The sequence below is a fragment of the Falco naumanni genome, chromosome 1, assembly GCF_017639655.2.
Source record: "Falco naumanni isolate bFalNau1 chromosome 1, bFalNau1.pat, whole genome shotgun sequence".
Classification (NCBI taxonomy): domain Eukaryota; kingdom Metazoa; phylum Chordata; class Aves; order Falconiformes; family Falconidae; genus Falco; species Falco naumanni.
In genome coordinates, this window is record NC_054054.1 from 46,863,729 (window position 1) to 46,887,221 (window position 23,493).

Genomic DNA, 23,493 nt, shown 5'->3' on the forward strand with positions numbered 1-23,493 from the left:
ATAGCATATGTACACTGCCCGCATCAGTTTAGAAGAGGAAGTCAATACAAATTAGTAAAATCTAGTCCAAACCTAGTTCCTTACTTAAATCATTTGGTCTTAGCTACACCCTTCAAAAAGAAGGTAACACTCATCTTTACTTGCTCTTGCCCTCTCCCTCCTCATGTGTTAACTATCCACAGATTAAATATGCGCAGATCCATTGTATCTACAGCCAGTGTAAATGCCCCCCAAAACAGGTATAACTTCAATGACACAGACACATTTTTGTGCTGACTTTGATTTCTCCATTGGTGGTTAAGCATTTGCAATCCACTAATTAGCTGGTTTTAACTGACAGAATGTGGTGAGAGGGTTAAAAATGAAGGACAGCCAGGCAACTTATCATGGCTGTTATATGGATGTCTTGAATCTTTACATTAAAAAGTATAAAAACACACAGTTATGCAGATTACCTTAATACCCTCCAGTACTGGTGCTGTATCTTTCAGTGTCTCCGAATGCATTGCCATATCTGCCCTTGCCAGTTCTTGCTCAGCATCCATAGCCATCTGACTTGTTTTAGCTTGCAGAGCAGCTGCTTCAAGATCTACTGTTGACTCCACCTCTTTCTAAATTTGAAAGACCCATGAAGTTTTAATTAAAACAAAGGTAACATTATGTGTATTAGTAGTACCAGTAAAGAATTACTTCCCAAAATAGAAATAGCGGCCAAAGTAGTCACAGACAATTTTATGAGAAGATGATGTTAAAAAACTGCAAAATATCAAGTGGTTTCACATTAAAATATCCATTTGCAACTAATGAACTTTGCCTGTGAGCTCCTGCAGCTTAATTCACCAGTAAAGCAGGCCAGGAGCTTTTATAGTGAAGTCTTACACAGCATTATCAGGTTAATGACAAACAGAGCCAAAGATAAAAACATTGAAAGTATAGGGTGGAGGTGATAAAAAACCCAAACAAAACCACCATCTCTGCCAGAACAATAAAAGGCTTCTCTTATTACTCTAAGAGGAAACAGAAGTCAGAGATATGCAAGACAGAACCTCTTCTATTTCACAGCAAACCCTTCTGTGTTGCAGTTGGTTTTATTATTCTCCCGTATCTTCCGTAAGTGAACTTAAAAGTCCAGTTTCGTGCAGGTAAGACCCAGAGCAGAGGCAGTAACTCATAACATGCTAGTTTTTACATCACCGACATTTACTTCTTCTCTGTAGTTGAGAGCAGAACTTACCATGGCTGTAGCTTGAAGAGTTTCTTTGGCTTTCTCGGCAGCTTCAGACAACCTTTCCATCTCTTTTTCTTCATTTTCTTTCCTGATGGCTTCCTCTTCCTGAAGTGTTGCTTCCAGCCGTGCTTTGTTATCTACTTTCTCACCTTCAACTTCTGCCACTTTGACTTGAGCCTCTTTGGCCTAAAAACAATGTAAGTAGTCTATTAAAGTCTCTATGTGTGTGTGTATATATATGTACATCTACATAATGTAAGGAGTTTATATATCTTTACTGAGATAGGTAGTATAGGTATTCTAATGGATATAGTTAAAACCCCCAGAAGTTACCCTATTTTTGAATTGTCAGAAAAAAAAATTACTCACTCTTTGAAAATGAGAACTTTCCACCCTGAAATCATACATGTTCTTGATTCCCTTTCTCTCAAGACTACCAGTGATCTACACTGATCATTTCTCTCTCTACACAACATCAACATTTTCATGTATTAACGTCCTTACATTGTGCAGAGAGTAGACTGTTTTTTATATAAGTGTATTCTAAATCTTCTTGTGCTGTTACTGCCTACTGTCATGCAATGAAATATTGCCTTTTATTTGCTTTATTCTCAGACCCCTCCACATATAAGTCAATTACTCCTGTTCTTGAAGGTCACTCAAGCCTATCCACGGTTTAGCTTTTCAAGGAAAAGAAACGAGTCAAGAACAGTATTTACTTCTCTGAATGAATTTTCGATAGTGATATTGCAAGCTGGTTATAGACCATGTACATCAATACTTACAACACTCTCTGGTAGTGTCTGAAGTGTTGTTTTAAGCTGATCAGCTGGAGAAAGGGTATCTGGAAGATACATGGCTCTGGATAAAATAAGCAACGAAGTAGGGATTTCCTGGTTCAGGTGCAGATCTAACCACTATAAATGCAATAAATAAAACAAATCTTCAACTTTTGAGTTTTTTTTCCTTCCTTTTTTTACAGATCAAGTCAAGCATACATAAAAAATATTAATTTTTTTTACCACAACTCATCAGTCAATATTCTAGCAGAGGAACTACAGGCTATAAGCAGCTAAAAATTACAGCAATTACATTGAAATATATGAAGAAGCATTTTGTTTGAAGTATTTCAAGCAGTATTGAATGAATATTTGAAAGTGTTTTGTTTCACATGCATCTTCCTCTAAACTGGAAAATATCAAAAGACAAAGAACCGGTCTACTTGGTGAAAAGTTCTTTACAGAGTAATACAATTAATTAACAAGACAAAGTGCCAGCATTGCAAACATACTTTTATCTACGTGTACAATCACATCATGGCCCAGTCAAAAGCCAGAAACCCATGGCTACTATATACTTATACAGTACACATGACAAAGACTTACTAAGGAGGAAGGCTGTTTTAGCTAAGCCTTTAATGAGAACAGAAGCAAAATCACTTCTCAGAATCATAACAAAAATCAGAGCTAACAACCGAAGTTACGTCTGTGTATTCAGCCTTACTAAAACATACCTGTTTAAGCTGTTCCTTGAGACGCTCCTCTGTCACACCAAGAGCTCTCATACCTCTGGCACGACAAGCTGCCTGCAGTTCTTTAACAGTCAGGGTATCAACTCCTTCTTCAGCAATCAGCTGCCCAAAGTGTAAAATAAACTTTAACATCTAACAGCTCAAAACCGCAGAACCACCATCAATGCACACCCACAGGCTGGTGTTTTCTACAACGGCCACTAGAGGCTGCTGTGATAACACAAAATAGCCTCCGCCTTTTAAACTGAACACTGTACTGTCGTCTTAACAGCTCCATTATGGTACTATCAATCTCTCGTAAGTTAATATTTCTGTCAGCTCCCTTGCAAATTACAGTTTCGTAGAAATGCTTTTCTTTGTGACATAATCGCTTCCATTGCAGTTAACGGCTGATTAAAAAAAAGGTCAGTTTTTTCCTTTACAAATAAGGACACTTCCGATTTTAAGCTCTTCAAGCCTTTTTGTTTGAAGTTAGCTCAAAAATAAGACAAGACAAAAAAGGAAAACGCCCAGAAAAACATATATACCCACACACACTCAATACTCTTACATGCCAAAATTATTAACCAGTGCCTATTTAGAATGACTCACTTTGTCATCTGCTTTTATGCTCCTCAATCTCATAGTCAGCTGGAAGCGGAGAAAGTTGTTTGTCCCAATTGACTGAAGTTCCAACAATTTACAAAGTGCCACCAGCTGAGGCCTAGTTAGATTGTCCAGAGTCAATTCATCTTCAAACAGTTTAGAGAACCTTAAGATCTCCTCATTACTGGGTCTTTCACCCGTTTCCCTGATCTGTAAGAAAAAAAACACACACAAAGTTTATCAAAGCAATTCTTATGGTTGGGCATTATTTTGAACAAAAATATTCTCTTCATTTGTCAAGTACATTGCATCAATTCTGGGATACAAAATAGGACACAAGGAAGACATGAAAGAAAATTTAAAAACCCCAACAACTTATTATAAAAGGCAAAAGAATTGATGGTGTTTATAGTTTCCAACATTTCATAATATATTTGAGATAAAACTAAGAAAAAATATTAGATGCATCTGTATACTAATGAGCAGGTCTGAGTTGATACTGCCATGAGATACCTAAAAAAAAAAAAGTATATCTGAGCAAATAAATACTTGCTACAGAATGACAAGTATTCTTTCTGGTACCATACTTTAGTATAAACATGAGAGCACACTAAAAGCACCACCCTGTGAAGATAAAAGTGAAAATACATCAAATGGCAAGAGTTTTGCACCGTTGGTGTCCCTATGAAACACAGATTTGGACACTTACCTACCTACATTCTCTCCACAACCATGTTTGTTACACCACCATTTGGCTTCCAGTTCCTAGCTGTTTTGTGGGACCTCAATGGAAAGGCACTTGTACCTGAAGCTATTTTGAAGTATAAACCACTATTTGGGAAAGGACTCTGTATCCTTGATGTAAGGTTCTACATAACTGCTTGTACAAATGCAAAGCTTTAAAGTTCAGCGCAGTGCCATCTGGCAACACGTTAACTGAATCCAAGTACTGGAAGCAGAAATAACAGTTCAAAAGAAGTAGAAAAAGTGCTTATTAGTGATATTACTAAATTCAAAATCTACAGAACTTAACAATGAAGTACTCCCAGTCACTTGACATCTCCAGTCTAAACAGTAAGTAGAGAGAAGTAAAAAACAACCCACTCTTCCCAGTTCTTCTACCTTTATGCTCTGTAAAGAAAACATAAGCTAAGTAACATCAAGCACAGCCTGAAAATCTAACATTACCTATACAGCCTGATTTATTATGTCTACCTGTTTTACTTGTCAACTCAAATCTTTTAGTGAGCAGCTACTGAGTATAGGAAAAGATAAAAATTTGAAAGACAAGACCGTCTTGAGTCCATTAACCTCCAGGGTATCTGTGTAGCAGAGAAACCAACCCAGAGAAAGGTACGTCAAAGGCCTTGTTACACTTCACCAGCTCCTTCGCTACAGGAGCAAAAAATGGAACTTGAAAAATACCGAAAGTATCTTCTTCCTTGTTTAAAGCTAAATTTTGGCAGAGCCAAGTGTGTGTTTCTTGAGTGTACAAACTGAAGCTCTCTAGCACATCACTGCTACAAAGCAACACAGATAAATTCTGGAATTCTGCATCAAACATGTTAAGCCTGTAATCAATGGGTCTTGCAGCATCAAATACATCACTGCAGAGCAGTATAAAAGAACAGCAAAAAGGTGGGAAACATTAAGCTTCTTGCTCTGACATTTATTACCTAGTACAATGAAATGAGATCCATAAAGTTTGTCTCCATGGCATAAATGAGAAATACATAGCTGTAAAAAGCACACCCACACAAAAGAAATGTAGGGCTTGAAACTTCTTTTTAGTCGTCAGAGGAACTTGGGACTTCCTCCAGCAGATGTGGAGTAATAGGTCATTTATTTCCACAGAAATTAACCGCCAAATGTAAATTCTCAGTAGCAGTCCTTTCAGAAGAAAATGACATGTTCCAAACATGAAGCATGGCAGTGGCATGCTCCCAGAGTCTGCAGTGTCAGTGCTTCAGCTACTAACTGCTGTAACTAACCATTTCAAATTTTCTGCAGATGACAAACAGAAACAGATGATTGCATAGAAGCTTCAAGGAACATGGACTTTGCAAGCAGATACCAACTGGCAAATATCATTATCTGAGGTAACCTACGCAGCACTATCAATATCATCTTATTACCCCACCCTTTAAAACTTAACCTTCAGCACTAACAATCAGGAAAAGCTCAAGCTAGCTGACAGGACTGGTAAAGTTCAGGTCTGAAATCCCCAGGCTTATATGCTTTTTCTGTGCAAATACACTCTCCCTAAAGATGGGGACTACACTCTTACTTTCAACAAAGCACCTGGTGATGGTTGTTGGCTCAATCTCCTATTCAACAGTCCCACAATTAAGAGAAATCAGAAGTGTGAACCAAGATACATTCTATCCTAAGAAGATACTTTTAATGTCTCCAGGGAATACCTTACCCTTAACCTGCAGGGTGGTGAAAAGAAACAGTCAAACCTAAAGGCAGTCAATGTAGGAAGCAGATAACTGACATCTAATCTGTGTCAGCAACTGCTTGCGAATGAAAAACTTTGTACCAAACACAGCACACTCATTCTAGCAAAACTCCAGATTACACCACATTCCAGTCATTATCCAAAAGGATTTCAGCAGTATAGCAACTCTATATGTAAAAATTGTTTTTATAAGCAGAATGAAATTTGACAAAAAAAATTGACTTCCCTGCCCCGGCTAAGTTTTAATGAGTTCTGAAAGAAATACTTTCTCCCACTTTTTACCCAATGTTCAAAAAATGTGGTCAAAAACTACATGGGTAATCTCTGAGCGTGCTTTTTTTTTATGTTAGAATTAACTTATTAATGAAATAAGAGAACATGTATCAAATGAGCAGAAATCTCTAGAATCAGAGACCAAAATTACCAGCTAGAACACCAGAGTTAAGAACAGTAAAACTTCAGCACACTGAAGTGTTACTTGTAAAAAAGAAATATATACCAAAAAAACTATTACACCCTGCTTTTTCAAATCCAACAGAATACAGGTATCTAATGATTATCATAAAGCAAAGAAAACACCAAGCTATTTTTTTTTGGTAGGAAAAGAAAATACATTTAAAAAAATGTTTACCTTTTGAAAGAATGTTGAAAAATCTTTTGTAACATTTCCTTTGGCTGCTTTGTTTTTTAAGGCCATCTCCTCAATGGTGTCTTGAAGGAATTTAGCCAATTCAAGCTTTACTCTCAATTCTTTCTTCAATCTTTCCTCCTGTTAAAAAACATACTTGGTTTTAAAAGTTCTTTCCAAAAATATGCACACAGAATACCACTTCTGCCTTCAGACAAGTTATGTGGAGTGCTCCTGAACTTCTGTAACACACACACCCACCACAAGAGGACATTCACTCTTATCAAAGATTCCCAAATCACACTGAAAAATACATTGATCAGCTCAAAGCTCCATGAAGCATGAGATGTAATGCCAACAGAGTTAAGTGCAGCACGAGTGGTTTTGCCTGCTAAAACTAACATGCACCCTCTGAACTAGTAACAAAAAAATAGAAACTAAAACTGGTTTGGGTAATTCCTAACTCTTGTATCCAGCACAGAAATCCTACACCGTATCTCATCCAAACAAAGAGGAATTTATCACAGAATTAGGAATTAATGGTTACTTAGACCCAAGTATACAAACATGGTTGATTACATCTGTGACTGACTGGGAACTCCCTATGTACTAACCTCATCTAAGTCTTTTGGGCTCTGAAAGTGAGAAATTGTGAGGCTTTTTGGTGTGTTTTTACAAAGCTCAACAATTCCATGAAAACACTAACTAAAAGAAACAAAGTTTAAGCAAAACAATGCATAAGAAGCTATTTTAACTATTAAGTATACATATAAGAAACATTGCATCAAGAATAAGGACTACAAATGTTAAAATAAAGTCTGCCTATTTTAGTATAAACTAGAAAAATAAAGTTTCATAGCTTTCACTTCTGCTTTAAGAGTCATAGAAGATGGAGATGAGGAACATGAGAAAAAAGGAGCAAAAAAGACAGGAGAAACTTACAACCCTCACAGCTAAGCACCTGCACACACAGAAAGGTAAACCAGGACAGCTCTGATTCTTTATTATATGTTAACAGCAAGCTCATCAAAACAACATACAGATGACAAAAGCATTCCCCTAATACTGAAAAGAATTTCTAAATTTTAGATTTTTTCTAATTTTAAGACTTTTTCTAATTTCTTTCTTTACAGAGGAAAGTTGTAATTTTTTCAAAACATATTACTGATATTACATATCATAATACACATGATATGATATGTTTTTCAAAACGAATTCACACCTGCTTACCTTTTTAGACTTTGTCTCAAATGTAGAGGGAAGCATATTGGGGAACAACTTAAGAGCTACTGGGAGCAAAAACTCCATAAATGGGACAACAAGAAAAACTAGGAAAGGGACCAAGCGGAAAAGATCGGCACATATTCGAAGAAACTGGAAGAAAAAAAAAAAGTATTGATAAGCAAAATCTTAAGTATTTATTTCAAAATTGCTTGATATGATCATCCACATTATCACTGAAGCTCACATAGATATAGATATATATTTTAACTACAAGGGAAAGTGAAAACAACACAGAAAAAGGATGCAACAAAGTCAGTTTTCAGTATCTTTTTCTTCCAAGTTGCTATATACTACTGAGTACCAGAGTTTCAGCAGTTTTCAGCACTATAGAAAGTATTTCACAAGCCTCACTGTGTCTCAATAGGATTATTGAGCAAGTATCTCATTTAAACCTCTTAAAAGCACCTGAAAACAGGAGGTGGTCATTTGTTGTTGTTAAAGCTGCTTAACTTCTTTTATTCATCTTTATTTGTGCTCTACCACTTCTTACATGCATGAGCTAGTATGCACTAAGTAATCAAGAATAAAATGAAAGATCCCTCCCTCTCAGCCTTATAACAATTGTAATGTACATTTAAATCCAGGGTAATGAGCCCAGCTTGGTAGATCCTTTTTTTAAAACCACTGCTTTTCTAGAGCAGTAATCCTCTGAAGCAGGCCGATGCATTGCTTACTGAATATTGAACTGCATAAAATAAATATTGTCCTTCCAATTTCTGTACACCCATAAGTGTACCTATAAGGTTGTACAGTCTATAACCAAATCTTACAGTGCTCACTGGAAGCTTAATAACTTGGTTTATAGTGGGGAGTGCAGACTCCACCTCATTTTACAAAGCAAATAACCAGTTACTGGGAATACTGTCAATTCCTAAATCAGAGACTGAAGGTCAGACATACGCTACACTACTGCCACAGCACTGTCATTCAATATTATGATTTGATAAACACTGCTATGATTGGCAAAAACTGGCAACATAAATGCTATTACAGAAGTAAATGCATGCTTCCCTCTCCATTCCCTCCCTGCAGCTCATGCCAATTCAGGGGAACAGCAGCAACAAGCAGTATAGATTGCACGTTGCCAGGACTGCTTTGCTAGAATACAAAACCAGTAAAACTTCAACCGTAATTTTCTTAGCATAAAACCAGACAAAATCTTTAGATACTGTTCAAGGAATGCACAAACTCCACAGTTCCAAAGTTCTACATTTTTCTTTGTATATAAAAAATTCAGTTACCCAGAAGGGATGCTTTGGTCCATTGTTTAGAGGCTCAGAGATTTTTCCATTCAAACAACAGAAGACAAATGACTACCAGGGAGTTCAAAAAGATGTAAGAAAATTTTGAAGAAAAATTTTAAAGTCAGAAGAAAAGTACATTTTCCCGAAACAAAAAAAACTCCTGAAAAATTTCTAGAGCACAGCACAGAGATCCTATTTGTACCCAGTATATTTTCAGACAGTGCGTGCAAGTATTTGTATAAGGCAAAATCCGTATCTAAGGAAGCAGTTTTACAACCGGATTAAGCTAACTTAATGCTAACCTGAGACAATGTATAAAGAGTCATGACCGTGCACTAGCAGTCACAATGTGAAGGTACACCACTGATGCAGCTAAAACTAACCTATAAATACATACACAGACAAGCGAAAAAGGATCAAGGATCAGTAGAAACCAAAAGCGGGTGGAAGAGCTGTTGGAAGCCTTGATTTAAGCACCAAGCAGGACTGGTCTTTTTTGCAGCAGCACCACCCTGGATCAGCTTACACAAAACATGAAACTGCAGCCCTGTGCTACCTCAAGGACAACTTTGCATAGGAACCTAATACAATGGTGCATGATTACACACACATTACTTGGCAGCACAGCATGAAAAGCTTGTGACTACTCTCTATCTGCTACTACTGTTCACGAATTCCACTTTTCCCTCCTCTGCAGGGCTAAAATGGTTTGCAAACTTGCCACAAACTCCACAGTTTACCATCCCTGAACCATCCTGCTGTAAGAGACAGCACTAGAGCAATTAGTTTTTAAACAGCCAGTTTCATATTTTGCACGTTTTACTTCTTCCTGCCTTCTTTCCTAAGTCCAGATATAGGATCCTGTTGAATCCAAACCCCACTAGCAACTGTACAAACAGAATTTTGGAACTGACTTTTGGTTTATGTAAGCAATAGCTCGCTTGCATTAGCCATGCTACAGCTGCTTGTTAATGTGGTTGGATTACTTGGGTATCTTTCCATTATTGCCTCCAAAGAGGAAGGAAAGGGCAGGCAGAAATAGCTCATTTGTCAGTCTGCGTGAAGATAAGATTTCTCTAGGACTTACAGCAATATGTACTTCAAATACATACATATGTTGTTGGGGATTTTTTTAAGTTCAGGAACATCCTTTGCAAAGTTGAAGCCAATCTGGCATCAAAGTTTTAAGACTTCTTTAAATCAGTCAATATACTACAATTTCAGGCTGAACTGATAAAACGAAAGTTTGTTTCGACACAGTTCAAAGTAAGGTTTTAAAAAAGCACATGTAAAGGCTCTTGTTCAACTGTAAGCTGGTTTGCTAACTGTAAGCTGGTTTGCTTTTCACTGACCCTGGGTTCTAAGCCTACCATGACTCCATTCAACAGACATGATGTTCTCTACCTCCGTATAAAGAAAACATAAAAGCTAGACTGAGAAAGTAACATTACTGTAGTACTTAAAACTATCTTCTCCACATCATCTACGCTGGATTGCATGCATACAGACACACACATACACACATCACTAGGTAAGAGACAAGCTACATCAATGTAAACACTAATATACACCTGCACGATAAATTTCTATTTTACTTAAAATAAGGGAACTGATACTGAACTCGCACATCTGCACAAAAAAAACACCACATTCAGGAAGGACAAATGCCAGACCACTATGTAAATGAGAAAGACAGCTCTATCATCACTAGGTGATGAAATTAAAGGGCAACCAAATTAATAAATCCATCTATTGATGGGAGTAATGCGTGTATGTCCAAAGACAACTTACTACTTCTAAAGGTTCATGCCTTCTAGAATACAGTTCTGATCTTTCAGCAGAAATATTTCCATGATATCCATATTTTACTATTGTTTGTTAATTTCCCAGAAGTATGTGAACATGAAACAGGCAAGAAAACCAAATGCTTCCCATCTTGCTCTCTGGAAGACTTTAAACATGGTTTTAAACCGTGAATTAATTTGTCTCACTTGGCTTTCCAAGTTTCCCAAAGCTCTCAATAAGTCAGCACAAGCTAGAACTGCTACTTCTAGAAGTCCTGCAGTCCTCATTCCCCCCCTATCCTCAGTTACCCTTTCTTGGCACTACATAATCCCCTGTCTCATGTCAGCACAGACTGTTATATTTATTGCTGAGCAACGTTTCAGCTGGATCAGCTGCCAAGCATACACTTGTACCAGCATAAGGAAGAGGGCAAAAATAAGTAGCATGAAGATGCTCAGGCCAAATACCATCAACCAGTGCTGTTGTAGAAAGAGACCAGATGTAGTCACAGATGAAAATTGCTACATGTGCATTTAGCAATTTTTGTTACTTGTCTAACTTGGTGAATATAGGAAAAACACTTTTGTATACTGCATTAAGATGTGATGGGTTTCAATTACACATGAAAATGTTCAACTATGTCCCTAATTTTATCAGAAAATTATTTAAACGAGCAAATATTCATGGTTTTGATCATTTCAACACATTTCAACAAAAAAACTTTCGGAAGGCAGAGATGTGAACCTAACCCATTGCGTGTACAGTGTACAAACTGCATAGAACCAAACCATGAATGCAAGCAGCACTATTTAACTCTGCTGCCAGAGTACATACACTTTTCACTAGCCCGCGTTTCTTCTAGCAATAGCTGAAATATTTTTTTAAAAAAAAGGCAGGAAGACAAATACTTTATCTGTATAAACGGCTTTAAAAATAGTAAGATGAGAACTATTAAATCAGCATGTTTCATGTATTCCTAATGAACTAGTGAAGCTAAACAGTACTGCATCCTTTCAAAAAAAAGTTTTAAACTATACCAGTTTCAAAACACCTTTATTTCAGTCCTTCTGTATATAAGCTCACATTAAATGTTTTCAATTATCATATATCTTTTAATTTTAACTGAATAAGCATATTTACTTGATCCACAAACTGAAATTACTATTGAAATGCACGTGTTATCCTAATTCGAAAGCATCCTCATTTTGCACTCCACACTTCATCTCCATCCTCTTTTCTTTAAAATTAGCAGTTGCATGTTTACAGTTTCATAAATGTAAGCTACATGCCACGAAGAAAAACAAAAGTATAGAACAAAAACTTTCCTCAAATTATCTTCTTTGGACTAAAATTATCTCACAAACAGATTTATAACAGATTGTACCAATATCTAATTATCAATCATGCATTTCAGCCTGCAGCTTTTTTTCTGTTTAAATAAAGCACAGCAACCTCACAACAGAATTGGCACAAATCCAACCTTCACTAGAAGTGTCTTCCCTCTGCTTTTCCAGCTGAAGTGAAAAAGCAGAGAAAGTGACCATGTACACACATAGCACATGGATGGGAACTTGTGAACAAACCACAACCACTGTCCACATGACAAAGCAGAAGAGTCCTCTGCTGTTCCAACTAGAAAATATCAAATTTATCTTCAGTAATAGGGAACAAGACTAAAATGTTTTGGGGTCATATCCAAAATTTTTAGTGTCCACCTAGGCAGGAGGGGGAAATACACTTAGAAATTTTAATTCTAGGAACAGAAGACAACAGAAAGAACTAACTAGATTAAAGTAAAATGGAGCAATTGTTAAGGACACTCAAATGAAATTGGTATTTACTCAGTACCTGTCTCCGCTCTCGACGAGACAAAGTGTTTCCATGAAGTACTCGCCATAGCATCCTTGCAGCTATTTTAGTGTCAATCCACAGTAATCGAAAACCATGGTAATAGTGCTTCAGTTCGTCCACAATCCTCTGTCCAATAGGTTTTTTCACAACTTCCACTTCTGTTGGACTATATACAGGACCTCCTTCTTCTAACTTCTTGTTTCTGTCCTTTAAGGACTTCAGTGACTTTTCAACTATGGAGTCATCTTGAAGGGGATGTGAAGAATGCCACCATCTAACTGGAAGATACTGGGGACCTGAAACACCCATGGTTGCTAGTGGCGTCCATGAGCCAGAAGAGCTCCTAAGAGTAAAGTATATTTGTTCAGATCCTTTAGTCCAACAACAGTAGCGATCTTTTTTGGAGTATCCGTAAACAGGAGGGACACTAGTGCAATATTTAAAGTGTACAGTCCTTCAAAAGAAAAAAGCATTCAGTAATTAGCAGTGGTTCATAAGTTATTAATATTTTTATATTTATATAGTTATATAAATGTATGCATTTATAAAATGCATCATTTGATAAATATTTACCACATATTTAAGAAAAAAAAATAATTTGTGACCCTTCTGATCCAATGCCTATACCTGAACAGAGTATTTGGCTTTACTTCATGACACAAAAAAAACCCTGCAGAGAACTTTCCACTAAACTTTGTACAGGTAACTTATTTTACTCCAATTAAAAAAAGAGTAGCAACCAGAAGTGCTTTCCATTTGGAAAGCTACATTTGAAAATAAATCTGCAAATCCATAAGTAACATAAAGCCCCCTCTATTACTTCTCCTGTTTGAAGAAAACACTGGAGGAAAAAAAACCCAGAAGTTGTTGTCTTGGGATAGGTGCTGAGTTAAAGGAAGAGAATTAATATCGGAGAAATCTGATTTTCCTCCATGTTTTCCAAAAGAGTTCCTCTTTTACTATCTCCATGCATCTAGTTTTCCTTTTTCAGCAGAAACTTTTGCACAAACTTCCATCATGGTACTGAGCTGAGGCACACAGAACCAACACTCTTCTACATTGTTCAGAATTTTTCCCTTTTCTTAATTAAATACAAATTCAAGTTAGTCGGTAAACATTGCTCAAACACTTATTATACACACAGAAGAACTACTCAATACACACAGGATTGTACACACATAAAAGGATATACCAAACTTAAGAGTAAATAAAATATTTTATATAAATGAGCTCCATTAAGTGTCCCTCAAACTGAAACGCCAGCATTATGTCATCTACAGGATAGAAATGACTTGGGTGTTTCTTTATGGAGCCCTTATACTACCAAAACAAAATCAGAACGTGTATTTGTCTTCAGTCAATGAAGAGAAAATAGGTGCAAGTGGCTCTACAGCTCTGACAATGAAAAAATAAGTTTATTGAACATTTGTAAGTATTAGCTTCACTCATTTTTCAGCCAGACGTACTTTTTAATCTTACCACATGCATCCAATAAATTTTAATCGTTTTATCTATTTAATGTTATTCAGATAGAGCTTTGTACAGAAAATTGACCACATTACTTCTTTTTAAAGACACATTATCATTATTTTCTAGCTTAAACCAAAATTAAGCATCTGACCATTCAGTGGTCAGATGACTGCTGAAACATACACAGCTACACAAGACATTTTATTTTCTGAAAGCTGGAGAGGGATTTTTTACAAGAGAATGTAGTGATAGGACAAGGGGTAATGTTTTTAAGCTGAAAGAAAATAGATTTAGACAAGATATTAGGAATATATTCTTCACTGGAGGGTGGTGAGGCACTGGCACAGGTTGCCCAGAGAAGCTGTGGATGCCCCATCCCTGGCAGTGTTCAGGGCCAGGCTGGATGGGGCTTGGAGCAACCTGGTCTAGTGGAAGGTGTCCCTGCCCATGGCAGGGAGTTGGAACTAGGTGGTCTCTATAAAGTCCCTTCCAATCCAAACCATTCTTCAACTCCGTGACTCTTGATTAGCTAGAAAACTACAGACTTGCACAGACATTAACTAATGAGAATTACTGTTCCTTTACGAAAATAAAGTACATATTCAAAACCAGATTAAAACACCTGCATAAATCAATCGATCCTGACTCCACGTCATTTCCCAAACACAGAGCTCCAGGCCTACAGACAAAGTTCCACCTACATACAAATACCTACATTCTACTGCATGCAGAGAAGGGAGGTCTGTCACCAGAATTGGTTCTGAGTTGTCTTGTGAAAAATTTTTTCCCCTGCAATGTGCCTCTCTCAACACACTTTCACTAGCACGATGTCAGACACAGAGCTTCTATCCCAAACTGTCCTCAGTACTTGTTTCATTAGAGTCCCTTGCTTTTGGATCTGGGTCATGCGGGGTATGGGCACTAGCTTGTTTTATTTTAGGCAGCAACATTACAATAACAGTAGCTTATCGTAAAAAAAAACCCCAAACTTCTCAAAAGAATAACAAGAATTTCTGTCCCAATATTCAGATGCTCATAAAACAAACTTAAAGCTGTAAGTTTCCAATTTTCCAAGAGAGAGGCCCCATATAATAATCTACTAAAAAGTAAGCAGAGATTTAAAAATGCTTTATATATTAAAAAAACTCTCATAACTGATTATACAGTAAGTGACATAAAACTAACATGACTAAAAAAAGAATTACTTTGTTTCCTATTACAGGGTTATGTCCATGGAGACATCTTCATGTTAAAATGAAAATTTAGGAAATTAAACACTAGTGACTGTTTCCTGTGCAGTTAGACTATAAATCAAGTAGAGAATATGTATTTTTTACATTCCATGAAGAAGCGCTAGGAAATTCATATCCACAAGTACATCTTGTGAGCCAAGCCATGAACAGAGAATGGATTCTGCCAACACCCAACTCCTTAAGTTCCATAAGGCCACACAGCAGCTCAATTCTTTTCCAGAAGAGGACACCATCTCCCAGTAGAGCCTCACCCAAGGCTGTAACATACAGTAAACTACTTTGGTTTACTAAAAATACAACTCAAAATTATCTACATTCCTAACTGTCAACTACATTTTTCAAACTAGCTGTGACTGAATGTTTACTCTATGGAACTCCACAGTGAAAGTATGCAAGGAGCCCATGATATCCCCTGATGTCACCTGGAATCACTCAAGAACAAGACTGATGTTCTATTGCTTTCACATCATAAGTGAAACAAAAGGGAGGAAGTGGGAGAAAAAAGGAAGACATCACTTGCTTTCTCCCACACACAGCCAAACAGGTGAAGAGAGTAATACTCAGACTTCCTTTAATCTGTCAGTAACACAGCTGAAGCAATGTTTTCACACTTTGTCTAGATGATATAAACCTACATTCTATAATAGTATACTAACTGATGGCTTTGTACAGTTCTGAGTTTAGAAAAAAAAAAGTTCGTATTTACTCACATTTTGTTTGCCAACCTCAGGGATGTACAGCTAAAACATGCCCGATCTCCCAAGTTACCTAGAAAAATACCAATAATTAGCATTAATTTGGAAATTCAAGACTACATTTATCCATATAGTGAATTGTACACAAATACGCGAAAGACCAATCTTTACTTAGGAATGGCTACTAATGAAAGCACAAGAAAGATGCCATGTAACAGCAACTTCTTTATAGTGCACTGTTTGTAAGCACATTCACACTTTGGATGATTGTGCATCACAGTCAACACTGAAAATTGTTTTGCTTTGACAAGAACCATGTGAAGCACTGAAGCCCAAATACCTCATCCTATGCCAACACAAATTAAAGCACATAACTTGTTCTTATTTCTTGCAATCTGTAATCTCAATCTACAGGATAAAAAAAGAGAAAACAGGTAGGAAGCAATTCTGTAATATGGCTGACATCTCCATAAGCATTCAATACAAGCAATTGTATTTCAGAAAAACTTCATTAAAAGCAAAGGTAATTTTTGAACAGCTCCTTAACACAGTAGTAAGATGATCCAAATGGAGCACTTGCAAAGTATCTAGGATTAATTTCTTTTTTTAAGCAAGAAAACAAAACTTGAACACACCTCAACAAAGAGGCGGAACCACACTATGCCATTTCAATACATTGCTGCCCATTTTGATTAGCACCTGGTAAAAATAGCTCTACCCCAGATCTCTCTGCAAAGGATACAAATTGCCTTGAAGAGCAAGAGACTGATCCAAAGAATATGAAAGGTTAGCTTTCCAGCAAATGCAAAGTTCCTCAAAATGAATTTTATTTGAAATGCTAACTCAGAAGCAGTCCTAATAATAACCAATAAAGTCCACAGGAAGGGCTGACACCTATAAATGGGCATTCGCTAGGTACAGAGACAAGCAGTATCCATTCTGGAAATAAACTGAGGAGACCATCAAATGGTAAACTATCTAAGTCAGTTCACATGTTTCAGTAAAGGGCCATGCTTGAAAGCCTTCTGACCATCCAACACCATGGAAGCACCATCAGTGACATGAAATGCTACCTAGTGGCTGCATGCAATCTGTAATCACTAAAAATCATCCCTGAGCTCACTAGTAAATGATCGCTCTCCCTAAAGCAATTAGAACAAAAAATCTTGTATTGATATCTAGCTGCAATAGCTCAGTAGCTTTCCAAAACCAAGTGCAAAAAGACTCCTGAACAGATCAAAGGAAGATACATGAGCAACACTCCAAATGCCTTGATTCTTTTTGGCCAACTTTTCAGAATTCACTGTAACCAAAACAAAAATGGAAGGCTGGATGGAGTAGGCATGCTGCGGTTTGTTTCTCCTATCTAGAACCTACTATTTCTAGTCAGTCCTAAGAGACAGGAGGATAGCAGTGTCATTTTAGAGGCTAGTGGTCAACTTTCCCACCATCAAAGCTAAGTTATAGCTGATATAATACATAACAGAACCTGAAGTAGACAATTTGTATCTGAGAAAACACAGCACCCAATGCTGATCACCAAAAGCCTTCCCCAACAAAATATATCCTAAATGTTAAAGTGATACCTCCAAAATCAGGTAGGGCAATTAGAACGTACAAAAAGGGGGAAAGAGGAAGATGCTAACTTACCAAAGAAAAAGCCCAATAAGCAAGGGATGTCTCATGCTAAGCGGCCTTTGATATTATTACAGCAAAAGCTATGGCTTTATCAAGTCAAAGGAAAAGGATTCACCTATTTCAAGTTATATCAAACTCTAACAGGTATTCACTGCCATGGCAAGTAGAGCCAGGGGAAAACCTGTCTCTTTCTGGCTCAAAAATCAAGCCTTGAGAATCCGTGAAGGCCTCCTGATACTCTCTAGTATTTACAGAAAGATCAGTAGCTGAATTTCTTGGCTCAAAAGGTTAGCCGTCTCAGAAGGATGTCCATGACTTTAAGCAACAGCTAAGCAAAGCAGAGAAGTACTCAAAGTTGCAGCATGGTAATCTGCTTCTCCCACCTGAGTGCCAGGAAGCACACAAAGCCTGTGTACCTGATAGAGGACATTGCTACGGACAGGTACCCTAGAATAAAGACGTATGATCTGGGAGATCAAAACTGATTTAGAGTTTCTTAGACAAAACTCTAACAGCAAGACACCTTCACATTATTTCTTTTTTTTTTTTTTTTTCCAAGCAGACTCATTAATGCTAAGGAAAGGGTCAAAGAACAAAATTCCAAGGTTACCATAAAAATACATGCTGACTCAAACACTTTTTGTCATACAGCCATTCAGAGTGTGAACAGGTACACAGAAACATCATTTCACCAAATGATTCTGCAGAATAACTGTTAATTTCAGCTTTGTAAGTTCTGACAACAAAAGTTCTTTATGTTTTGCAGGGTCTGTTCTAATCATGTACTTAAGAGCAAGCCAGCCTGGAAATTATATACTTCCTTTAGAAGTATCCTCCTTGCTTCTAGGATAATACAGACATCCAGAAGTGTCTGAACAAGGTGAATGTAGCTTACCATACTCAACAGTGCTCATTTAAGAAACCTGCATTAGAATTACTTGGTTTGAAAGTGAGAAAGGTGGTAGTGCCAGAAAAGCTGTATGTTAACATACTCCTCATGCAAAAGCAGTAATGAGGATTTTTTTTTTTAATTTAATGAAACAGCAAAACCAAAAGTTTTAAATATAGAATAGCTGTGTACCATTACTACATTTCGGGTTTTCAAAAAAAAAGAAAGGCTAACATGAAGTAAGTCCCTACAGAAGTGTAAGCTTGCAGTACTTAACAGCCTGATCTGTACAGGAAGAATATTTAGGATTCTTAGAAGCACTTAAACTTAATCTTAGATTACTTACACGTAAAGCAAAGAAGATGAGCTAAGTAAAGCAAAACACTATACAAAAAAATTACACCATAAAATACTGTGTTAATAATAGATTAACACTCAAAATGAAAGTACGGATCGTATCACAAGTGTAGTGCACCACTGCACACAAATTACTTTATTCTATCACAGTATTTCAGCAAATAAGTATTTTCACATGGGATAAGATTTATAACATGGAAAATCATAGCCATCATTACCATTTCTTCTTATGCTACATCACAAGAAGAATAAGAACTCCCATCTAATTTGACGGTACACGGATGCTTTTCTTCCCGTCTTAAATAAACTAGATGGCTAAGATACCACAGGTTTTTGTCAAGGTCAACGTCCAAACTTAACCTAAATAAATGTCTTTACAACAGCAGCTTAAAAATAATATCAACTAGAAGAAGCTACCACACTTCAGTGATTACTGGTAACCAAGAAGACAAGCTTGTTTATCAAAATGAAAAAGCATCCATATGGCTGATCAGGTTTGCCTGCATCTGAACATGCAGATACCCTGTTTTCAGACACCACTTCAGTGACAAGTCAGGGCTCTGTGTCAGTGACAAACCTCTGCCCGTAAAGCTTTCATGCATTCCTCGCTAAACCCCTGCCATTCCAATCACGGACGTAAAGAGCAACCATAGGCCTCACGTAGGTCACATGTTATCAGCTGTTTCATGTCATTAAACTTGCCGCCCAAAAAGCTGCCAAATTATTATGATCATTAATGGAAACAGTATCACGTACTGCACTTCCTTATTTTCCCAAGCTTTCAAAGCCACTTGGAAGAAGGCAAATTCACATTTCCTTCCTAACAGACTAAGAAAATAAACTCTTGCAGGACTGAAACGTAGTAACATACTTCTGCACCTTAAAACACATGGCTTTCTCTTCCTCGGCCAGCTAGCATTTAAGAGGTGCATGCGCCCCAACTGCCGTGAGGGGAAAGCATCCCTTCAAACCGCCCTGGCCGCCGAGCCGACAGCAGCCCCCCGCAGGGAGAGGCGGCCCAGGCGAAGCGCCGGGCCCAGCCCCAGCCCCGGCCCGCTGGCGCCGGCCGCGGAGGACGGAGCGGCAGGGACTCAGCCGGGGCCCCGCCGCGGCCCTTCCCACCCGCAAGGACCTCTCCGCCCACACCGGGAGCCCCCAGGCGCCGTCGCCGCTTCCGCCCGCCCGCCCTCCTCCCCAGGCCTCCAGCGCCGCCGGCAGCACGGGCCAGGCGGCAGCGCGGCCCCGCCACCGCAGGGCCGGGCCGTGGGGCGGCTGCGCTTCCCTCCCCGCCGCCGGAGCCGCCTGACGGCCCGCGGGGAGCCTCACCCAGCTGGGACTGGCGGCGCAGCGCTCGGGGCAGGCGGCAGGCGCGCCGGCCACACGTCTGTAGCAGCATGGACGCCATCTTGGCGCTCGCGCGCGGCTGGGCGGCGGCAGCGGGCTAGCGACGGCGGCGGCGGCGGGCTGACGGCCTGCTCATGTCCCGCCGCCCGGGCCCCGCGCTGCGCTCCCCACACGCCCAGCAGCGCCGAGCCGCGACCGGCGGCTACATTTGCATAGCGCCGCCCCGTGGAGCTGGGCACGCCGGGAAGTGTAGTCCTCGGGGGCGCACGGTAAGCCGGGCGCGGGCGCGGGGCGCGCGGCATGCCGGGGTCTGTAGGCCTAGGCGGTGTGGCGCGACCTCAGCCGGGCAGCCCGCGGAAGGGACTCGGGGCGGGGCGCGGTGCATGCTGGGAGATGTAGTCCTGCGGGCCCGCCGGCCGCCGCAGCGCTTTCCTTCGCCGGCAGCCGGTGAACGGGAGCGGCCGGCGGGTGGGCAGATTTCTAGCGATCTGCTGTGGGCGCGGGGTCGGGGCTGCAGGAGGCCGTGTGCCCCCCGCACCCCCCCGCCCCGCCTATGTTTACCCCAGCGGACGGTAGAAACGGCGTGCGGCGGGGCCGCGGCTCACAGCCCGCTAATTCCCCTGCCGTGCCGGGAAGGTCGGGCGGGCCGTGTGCGCTGAGAGGAGGGCGCTGGCACCGCACGAAGCCCTCCTGAGCGGTTCAGGCCAGCGCGGCCGACGAGCGCGCAACCGCAGCCCTAAGTACAGACACCAGTACCAGGCCGTCAGTGCAACGACGCTCCCTCACGCCTGGGGCCAAAATCTGGCGATTTGCTGGTGTTGGGTACTGCTTAGCAGCAGTTGTTTCAATGCGTGCGCATGTATTGCTTGTGGATCTCAGGACGTGTGATAAAAAAAAATACCCTCCGTGTGGAGCTAAGACATTTCTTGATACAAAATAGCACATAAACTATTCAATTGACAGATGTGCTTTGCTAGTGCTGGTTAATAGTTTTGCTACAGAGGTTGCACTTCTTCAAATACCAGTCTACTACTGACCAGCTTTAGGGTCTTTCATCAAATGTTTCAGTACTCAGTGTAGTATTAAATAGTACCATCAATTTTGCTTATTTTTTGACTGTATAGACAGTTGCAGGGAATAACCAGAATCAAACTGCAGAAATTACAACTTCATCGGAGAATGGGGAAGTTTTAAAAACTGTTTATGTGGTGTTTGGGTGTTAATGCCTGCCTTGTCACAAGAAAATGGGGGAGAAGCTGCTGGAACTGTTTTTCAACAAGATGGCTGACACTCCCTGTCAACAAGATGGCTGCCTCAAGGACAGGGCTCAAAAGTGACAAGGATACTGTAGGTTTAGACCTCTTACATTTCACAGGTTATTTATAATGCCAGGCATTTGTTCAGCTATACACCCACCCAAGCTCCAACGAAAATATGTGTTATTTAACCTTATATGTAAAGGGTTAGCAGAAGCTTCAGGTTTGACCCAAAATGTGAGTGAAACACCATCTCATAGCAGGAAAAAGCAGATGTGTCTGCAGTCATCCTTTCATGGCTGAGACTTGGCAAATGCAGGAAATTAACTGATCATGTTTTAAAGTTCTTTTATGTATTTAAAGAAAATCCTCAGTTTCTCTTAAGTATGAAAAATTTAGATTAAATTTATACTATGTGCATTTTTAATTCAAAAGAATATGAGAAGATGGAATATTCAGTCTACTGAATCTTTAAAAAAAGCTTTTTCTCACACCTTTTCACCATGTTAGCAACAGAAACATTAGTGTTGTTTAAATCTAGTGATTATTAAAAAAAATATTTGTATTATTATTTATGTACCTATTATTAGAGCTACTTTTAAAATGTTAGGCTCCCAAATGTATTGCAAAATTTTTAGCCAGCTGTCTTTACAGGTATTTAAATGTGTAGTGCATTTAAATGGTTAAAACTATTTCAAATGTGCAACTTAACAACAGTGCTTTATGTTAACATGGCAATCTTAGAAAAAAATAAAAGCCAACAAAAACACCAAACAATAAAAAAAAAACAACAAAACATAATCCCAATCTATACATTTCTCTCACTAGACTGGGTTTGTAGCCTTCTCTTGTTATTCTTTTTTCTTTCTGGTTGGCTGATAACAAAACCAAATGAAATGGGGCAACTAATGGCAGTTCCTCTAACAAAGCTGCTTAATTATGTAGAAACATTATATGAAGCCTATACAAGAAGAATAATATGCTCTGAAGTCATTAAACTATTGACAAGAGATTTCAGACAGCAAACAGATGATTACAGAGGTCTCAATACATTTATGCAGACAACTAACCAGTCTTTCAATAGTTTCATTAAATTCATTAGTATTCAGGGTGGCAGACAATGTAGATGCATGAGCCTTTTCAGAGCTGAATCCGTTATGTTTTTGTACAGTCTTTTGTTCCAGATTTGTTTATACCTGGAAGTTATACAGTTTTCTACTGTATATGAAAAGGGATGATAATACATTCTGAAAATTTCCTAAATGGATACAGTTTCAAAATACAAATTGATTTTGTGCATTTACCAAGCATTGTGAAATAACACTTAAGAAAAGATGAAGTAATAATTTTCAAATAGTTGTACAAATTGCTCCCACATGAAAAGGCCCAGTGATGGTAGGTGATGCATGGGCATTCCACATAAGTCTTTTTTTGTTTTAAACAAAAACATCCATCCAGACCAACAGCCTGTGAGTTCACAGAGACAACACCCCTCCCCAGAATAAACCACGATACACACAGTTACTAGGGTTTTATTTTTAAAAGACTTAAGCTGCTACAGCCGTTTTAGACCCGGTTCTTAAAGCAACCATGTTGTTTGGAAAAGGTGTCAGCCATCTTGTTGAAAAATGTGTTTTCTAGCTGGAATAGGGGGCAACAGACTAAAAAAGGAAGAACTACAAACCTTTCTTTCTAGATGGATTTAATAAGGATCTGAGAACGATTAAAATAAACGTCATATTTAAACAAATCAAGATTATTATTTGGTACTGAACATCAAAACTTTGTCCCCTGAATGTTAAATAGAAGCAAAAGCAAGGTGACAGTTGTCTGAAAAATTACAAAACATACTCCAAATAACAGGAAATTGTGATACCTTTTACAGGGTGTGGGAATATTGAAACATGTATTGTACTGATACATAAGCACAGCTCAGTGATAAAAAAAAGCAAGAATGTTTTACTTGTCTAAAATAGGTATATGCATAAGATCTA

The 23,493-nt window shown here is 38.8% G+C and overlaps 2 protein-coding genes across 4 annotated transcripts in view; one reads left to right on the forward strand and one right to left on the reverse strand.

Moving 5' to 3' along the window:
- Positions 1–20,429, reverse strand: part of LETM1 (leucine zipper and EF-hand containing transmembrane protein 1) — a 31,404-nt gene extending 10,975 nt beyond the window's left edge. For both annotated transcript variants that reach the window (XM_040592274.1, XM_040592268.1), the window contains exons 1-10: positions 20,226–20,429; positions 16,031–16,088; positions 12,595–13,051; positions 7,664–7,807; positions 6,437–6,574; positions 3,351–3,554; positions 2,742–2,861; positions 2,014–2,145; positions 1,235–1,414; positions 456–611 (exon numbers count right to left, since the gene is read on the reverse strand). In XM_040592274.1, coding sequence (XP_040448208.1) covers positions 456–611; positions 1,235–1,414; positions 2,014–2,145; positions 2,742–2,861; positions 3,351–3,554; positions 6,437–6,574; positions 7,664–7,807; positions 12,595–13,051; positions 16,031–16,088; positions 20,226–20,304 — 1,668 coding nt within the window. In that variant the 5' untranslated portion in view covers positions 20,305–20,429. The remainder of the gene's footprint in view (positions 1–455; positions 612–1,234; positions 1,415–2,013; positions 2,146–2,741; positions 2,862–3,350; positions 3,555–6,436; positions 6,575–7,663; positions 7,808–12,594; positions 13,052–16,030; positions 16,089–20,225) is intronic.
- Positions 20,411–23,493, forward strand: part of NSD2 (nuclear receptor binding SET domain protein 2) — a 102,629-nt gene continuing 99,546 nt past the window's right edge. Inside the window, exon 1 of one of the 2 annotated variants that reach the window (XM_040592222.1) lies at positions 20,411–20,512. The gene's annotated coding sequence lies outside the window, so the exon portion shown is untranslated. The remainder of the gene's footprint in view (positions 20,513–23,493) is intronic. The other variant, XM_040592214.1, reaches the window with a different exon arrangement.